Source organism: Oryza glaberrima, chromosome 3 (genome assembly GCF_000147395.1).
Source record: "Oryza glaberrima chromosome 3, OglaRS2, whole genome shotgun sequence".
Taxonomy (NCBI): Eukaryota; Viridiplantae; Streptophyta; class Magnoliopsida; order Poales; family Poaceae; genus Oryza; species Oryza glaberrima.
The window spans coordinates 16,467,743-16,473,651 of record NC_068328.1 but is presented as its reverse complement, the minus strand read 5'-3'; the positions used below and the strand labels follow the sequence as shown (position 1 = coordinate 16,473,651).

Here is a 5,909-nt window from a genome sequence, read left to right as displayed (position 1 = left end):
GGTTAGCTATATCGGGCATTGGGCTAGGTATGGTTTTGCTCTGCCCATGCTCGACCTGGCCTATTGCCATCCTTAGTTGGGTGCAATCCTTAGCGACTAGATCTAGTATTATTGTTATGAAACATGATAGAAAATTGACAAGAGAACAAGATGAGAAAAAAAAGATGGGGACAAATCTTATTAAATTCTACAGAATGCTAATAAATTATACGATAAGTTAGAGAAAAGCATACAATGTGAAATGAACAATCCCTTTTAAAATTAAAACATATACAGCTATAAAAAAAACTTTACATCTTGGTAGCATCTGTCTCTACAACTTTTGTCTATCATTTGTAAATTGGCCTAACATATCTGTCACACAAGTGTGTGACTGATTGTCCTATCTTTTTCTTCTATGCGGATTCATTACACATTGAACCGAGCAAGCATCTATAGCTCTCACCTTTTTACTTATGTTTATACTTATCAGTCAAAATTTGAATTTTCAACCTTAAATTTGAAGCTGATTTTAGGGTTTTTTTTCAGCCTTTGCTTTTAGATCGCTAAGAACACGTATATAAAAGTTTCATTCACAAATTATTTTCCGTTTGTAAATATACTATTTGGCTTATTGCACGAATAAGTGAAACAATGGGGCCGTAGGTTTAGAATGGAATTTAGAAACGTCTTGATTGGGCTATTTTTTGGAGCGGTAGACCGTTTATGTCACCTTTTCATTTCTCCCTTTTGTTGGCGTAGTGGACTGCGATCGGTGACATTCTCATCAGATACCCCTACTACCTATACTTACTTACTACACCCCTGGGGGGTAGTATAGAAAAAGCCCGAACCGCCAACAAACGAAGCCCAGCGTAATTGGCCCCCCCTCCGCGGCCTCCGCTCACCTCTCCTCCTCGCGATTTCCACCCGCACCGCCGCCTGCGCCGATCTCTCCATTCCCGCGACCACCGCCGCCCGCCGCCCGCCGCATCTGGCCACCACGTACGCGCCACGCGATCCTCTCCTTCTTCTTCTTCTTCATCCCTCTCTGGCGCCGCTTCTTTTTCTTCTTGAGTTCATGTTTCTTTGTTTGGCTGAGCGTGTTAGCTTGGGCTTGTAGATCTGGGAGGAAGCTTTTTTTTTTTTTACTCTACTGAAATTTGTTCACTTTCAGCTATGCCCCCCGTCAGGTCCGCCCCCGGGAGGCGGGCGCCGGAATTCCGGCGCTCGTCGCGGCGGCGGCTGCCGGAGTGGATCTGGTGGCTCGTCGGGATCTTCCTCGTCCTCGGCCTCATGCTCTTCGTCCTGCACCACAACCAGAGGGAGCATTTCCGCCCGCCCGTAGTCGTGAGTCCTCGTCAAACTCTTGCTTTTCTTTTTAATTTCTGCTTGATTGATTCGGCGCTTGCTGAATTCCGCGAGATCTTCCGAAAGATCACAGCTTTTTTTTTATGCTACTTCTTTCTAAGAGACTCTGAAAAGTCCATGCTTTTTGGTGTATAGATTGGTTCTGTGTTTCACCTACCTCTTTAAATGGATCTCAATTATTAGCATAATGGTCTGAGATCTTTATCTGTATGCTAAGTATTACTGTCGTGTTTTCTTTGTAATTATGCGAACTGAATGCTAGCCAACTTAGCAGACACCTGTGGTTGAGTGGATTGGCTGAGCTCAAATTACAGCTATTTCAGTATTTCTAGATCTCTCTTTCCATAATTCAGTATAAGATCCTTCACTCAAAGTCAGCATCTCTTTTCTCTAGTCTCTAGTAAATTAGTCATATTTATGAAAATTTTAGCCGTTCCCATGTGAAAAGCGTTTGTTTTGTGATGTCTAATCATAACTGGTTGTTAGAAATAGCAAATGGGCTGTATGGTTCAAGAGTTGGTGTGACATTATAGATAGGCTGTCTATGGACTTCTTTGGAGATCTGCTCAAGTACTTAGGTAGAGTGTCATCCTCAGAAGGTGGTTTCCCATCTTCCATGTTGATAGCATATACTACTAATGTACTAGGAAGACGATTACTTTCTTCTTCGATCTGATATCAATGGTGTGCCTTTAGTCAATATTCTATATGTAGTGTCAAAGGTTCACAACTTTAACTTGTGCAATTGAAATATTCAGGGGTTAACTGTTAGTCATATATTTTCCTCTGAATTAATACCATAGGGCACAGTTATTCTTTTTAATCATCTAGGGATATTCCTGTCTATCTTCTAGAGTGCAAGTCAGATTAGCTTTTGTTATGATTCTGAACCATATGTTACATGGACTGCAGTAAAGCTTTCAGTTTCCCTGTGGGCACCTGATTAGTGTCAGTTGATTGAAATCCTTCATTGAATGGTAATGTCTATGTAAACTGGAATTTGTATTTCACCAAAGAGATAGCTAAGGAAAACTGATGATTTTCAACATATGAACATGATAGTGAAGCCGACGCAACTTTGGCAAGTTTGCTGGTCATGATACATTAATAATCATTAGAAAAAAGTATTCTTCCTCTACAGTGGTGTGCTAATCAAATTAATAGAATATTTTATAGAATATGGTATTTTAACCTAATGCACTTCTTCCAGGATCTATAAACTTAGAGGCTTGAATTACTCAAGTTTGGCTAACCTCTCAAGGTTCAAGCTGTTCGAAATTTCAATCATTTGGTTGTTTTCCAATTTATTCTCAAGCTGTAAAATTTAAAGGCACAACATTGTTGGCCTATGTAGAAAAAAGCAGTTTGTTTTGAAGCCAAGATTTTCTAAAATCTGTTGTGTCATCTATATTTTGCTAATATGTATGTTTTCCATCCTAGTTGACTTTCTTGGCAAAACTTGGCCAAATGATGGGGACAACTACCTAAATTTTTTAGACATAGCCAAAACTGGACACAACCAAAAAGCCTAGGTTATTTCTTTGTTGAATCACCCAAGCATATAATGATAGCAAATGTTAATAGTCCCTCTTAATTCTTTCGACAGAAGTATGATCTCATTCTTGTGTATGTTTTTGCCTCCAATTTATATTGGAGGCACTAACTGTTCATAAAGACACTGAACAACACATGTTTATAATCTTAAAAAAATGCATTTTCATAGCCCCTCTTAATATGCACAGTTAATGCCATAGAGATCAACGGCAACCTGTTGCAATAACAATTAAAAACTTTACTTTGGACTTGAATAGTTGGAAAATGATTACACCCTGCCCTTGAATCTTGATAAAAGCTTACCAGTTTTGCATGCTTCATACTGGAGGATTAATTTGAGTCATGAGTGATATAGCTAATGGACCATATGAACTATAAAGCAAAAAAAAAAAAAAAAAGTTCATTCTGTTACTTCAAGTACCTTGAGATTTTCTCTATCAAGGAGAGATATTTCTTACAATTGATTCTGTCCACTGCAGAAAAATGTGTTGCTTTTATTCAAATCACTTCAAGTATATGTTTTTTCACTAAATTTTTTTTACTTGTTCCAGGATAAGGGTTCAGAATTTGAGGAAACCCATCATGAGAAAGTAAATTTCACAGAAGAGCTTTTAAGCAGTACATCATTTGCACGCCAATTGACAGATCAAATGACTCTAGCAAAGGCTTATGTTGTCCTTGCAAAAGAGCATGGCAACCTTCAGCTTGCATGGGAGCTTAGTTCACAGATAAGGAATTGTCAAAGATTGCTATCTGAAGAAGCTGTTAGTGGGAAGGCCATCACTAAAGAAGAAGCCCATCCAATAATAACTCGGCTTGCACGGTTAATATACAAAGCACAGGACTCTCATTATGATATCAGCACAACAATTGTAACACTGAAGAGCCTTGTCAATGCACTTGAGGAGCGTGCAAAGGCAGCAGTTGTTCAGACTGCTGAGTTTGGTCAGTTAGCTGCAGAGTCCGTCCCCAAGAATTTGCACTGTTTAACTGTTAAACTGACGGAAGAGTGGCTTCAGAACCCAAAACATAGGGGTCGCTCAGAAGAACATCGGAACTCCACACGATTGGTAGACAATAATCTGTACCATTTTGCCATATTCTCTGATAATGTTCTTGCCACATCAGTTGTTGTCAATTCTACAGTCTCAAATGCAAACCACCCTCAACAGCTTGTATTTCATGTGGTCACAGACAGGGTCCACTTTGGGGCTATGTCAACTTGGTTCCTCATAAATGACTTCAAAGGGTGCACTGTTGAAGTCCGCTGCATAGATGAGTTCACATGGTTGAATGCTGCTGCTTCTCCTCTGGTTAGGCAGCTATCTGAGATGGAAACTCAGGGTTTCTACTATGGTGATTCTAAAAATCTTGAAAGAGAAATAAAGTTCCATAATCCCAAGTTTGTTTCTCTGTTGAACCATTTGCGGTTCTACATTCCTCAAATACTACCTAATTTGGAGAAGGTGGTTTTTCTCGATGATGATGTTGTGGTACAGAAGGACTTGACACAGCTATTTTCGATAGAGTTGCACAGTAATGTTATTGGAGCAGTGGAGACTTGTTTAGAGTCATTTCATCGGTATCACAAGTATCTTAATTTCTCCCACCCAATTATCAGCTCCAAAATTGATCCGCATACTTGTGGGTGGGCTTTTGGGATGAACATCTTTGACTTAATAGCCTGGAGGAAGGCAAATGCCACAGCACTTTATCATTATTGGCAAGAGCAAAATGCTGATCTATTGCTCTGGAGGACAGGGACACTTCCTGCAGGCCTTTTGACGTTCTATGGCCTGATGGAACCCCTAGATCGCAGATGGCATGTCTTGGGGCTAGGATATGATGTTGACATAGATGATCGTTTGATTGAGAGTGCCGCTGTCGTGCACTACAATGGGAATATGAAACCATGGCTGAAGTTAGCCATTCGTCGGTACAAGTATATATGGGAGCGATATGTCAATTTCACACACCCATATGTTAGAGAGTGTTTGTTGCATTAGAAAGTCTGCAATCACTGTTCACCATGAATGTGTCATGCCATTGAAGCTAGGCGCTTCGGTTTCTTACATGGAGTTGCTTTTTGGCACCTTGTTTAAGAAATCCTTCAGAGAGGTAGATTATATACTCAAGAGACAGCATCAAAGAAGCCAACTGTTAAAATTTCTTTTTGGGTGGGGGACTTGGGGGAGATTCATTTTGAGATGAAAATAATTCCTTTGCAGATTTTTACATACAATTTGGACTGGAAATTTTAGCAGTCTAACCAGATCATCTGGATAGATATTGTAAAAGAGATATAGGTGTTGGATCGATGGGGTCAATTTTTGAGATGTAGGAAATGCCAATTGCCGATTCAGCTGTTCAGAGTTGCTGGTGTTACATTCTTTCCAGAACATTGTGTTTTATACTGGTGAAGAAGCTTCTCCTTTTCTCTTTGTATAAACAGCTCTGTATTCTTCATACAGTATGAACTCAGCTCATTTGATAAAAGGAAATCAAAATCATTTTGATGTGCTGAAACTGAGTTGCTTAGAAATTATAGCCCGTGTAACTGAATAAACTATATCATCTTTCTCTTTGCTTGCTTAGTTCTAAAATCTCTAGAAGTAAACGTTTAAGTTTCTCCTTTGCTCGGAAAATTCTTAAATATCTGTCATGGGCACCGTTTGGGCGTGAGGCTGCTAGTGACTTTTGTGCATGTAATTGTAATATGGGCAATGACCAATGGACCGAGTAGAAACTGTACATTGCACAAACATGTTTTTTTTTTTCATGAATGAACAATTAACCTGATGAAAAATAGTACCAGAAATAGATCACATTTACCTTTAACTGTTCTTATTATTTATTTATCCCATTACACTCTACTTTATTCGTCCTAAAATAAATCACTCTTGTACAAGAATAGGAACATAGGACACAGGGAGTATATTCCATTAACACGTTAGCAGGTCACCCCAGTTGCCAACAAATGCTGAATTGCTAACCACGAGGCATTG

General features: G+C 39.4%; 1 protein-coding gene across 1 annotated transcript; it reads left to right on the top strand.

The window, feature by feature from the left end:
* Nucleotides 1-822: 822 nt before the first annotated feature.
* LOC127767700 (hexosyltransferase GAUT11) lies at nucleotides 823-5,570 on the top strand. The gene is made up of 3 exons (XM_052293123.1): nucleotides 823-984; nucleotides 1,157-1,329; nucleotides 3,456-5,570. The coding sequence occupies exons 2-3, from the start codon at nucleotides 1,159-1,161 to the stop codon at nucleotides 4,908-4,910; spliced, it is 1,626 nt and encodes a 541-aa protein (XP_052149083.1). The 5' UTR covers nucleotides 823-984; nucleotides 1,157-1,158; the 3' UTR covers nucleotides 4,911-5,570.
* Nucleotides 5,571-5,909: the final 339 nt, after the last annotated feature.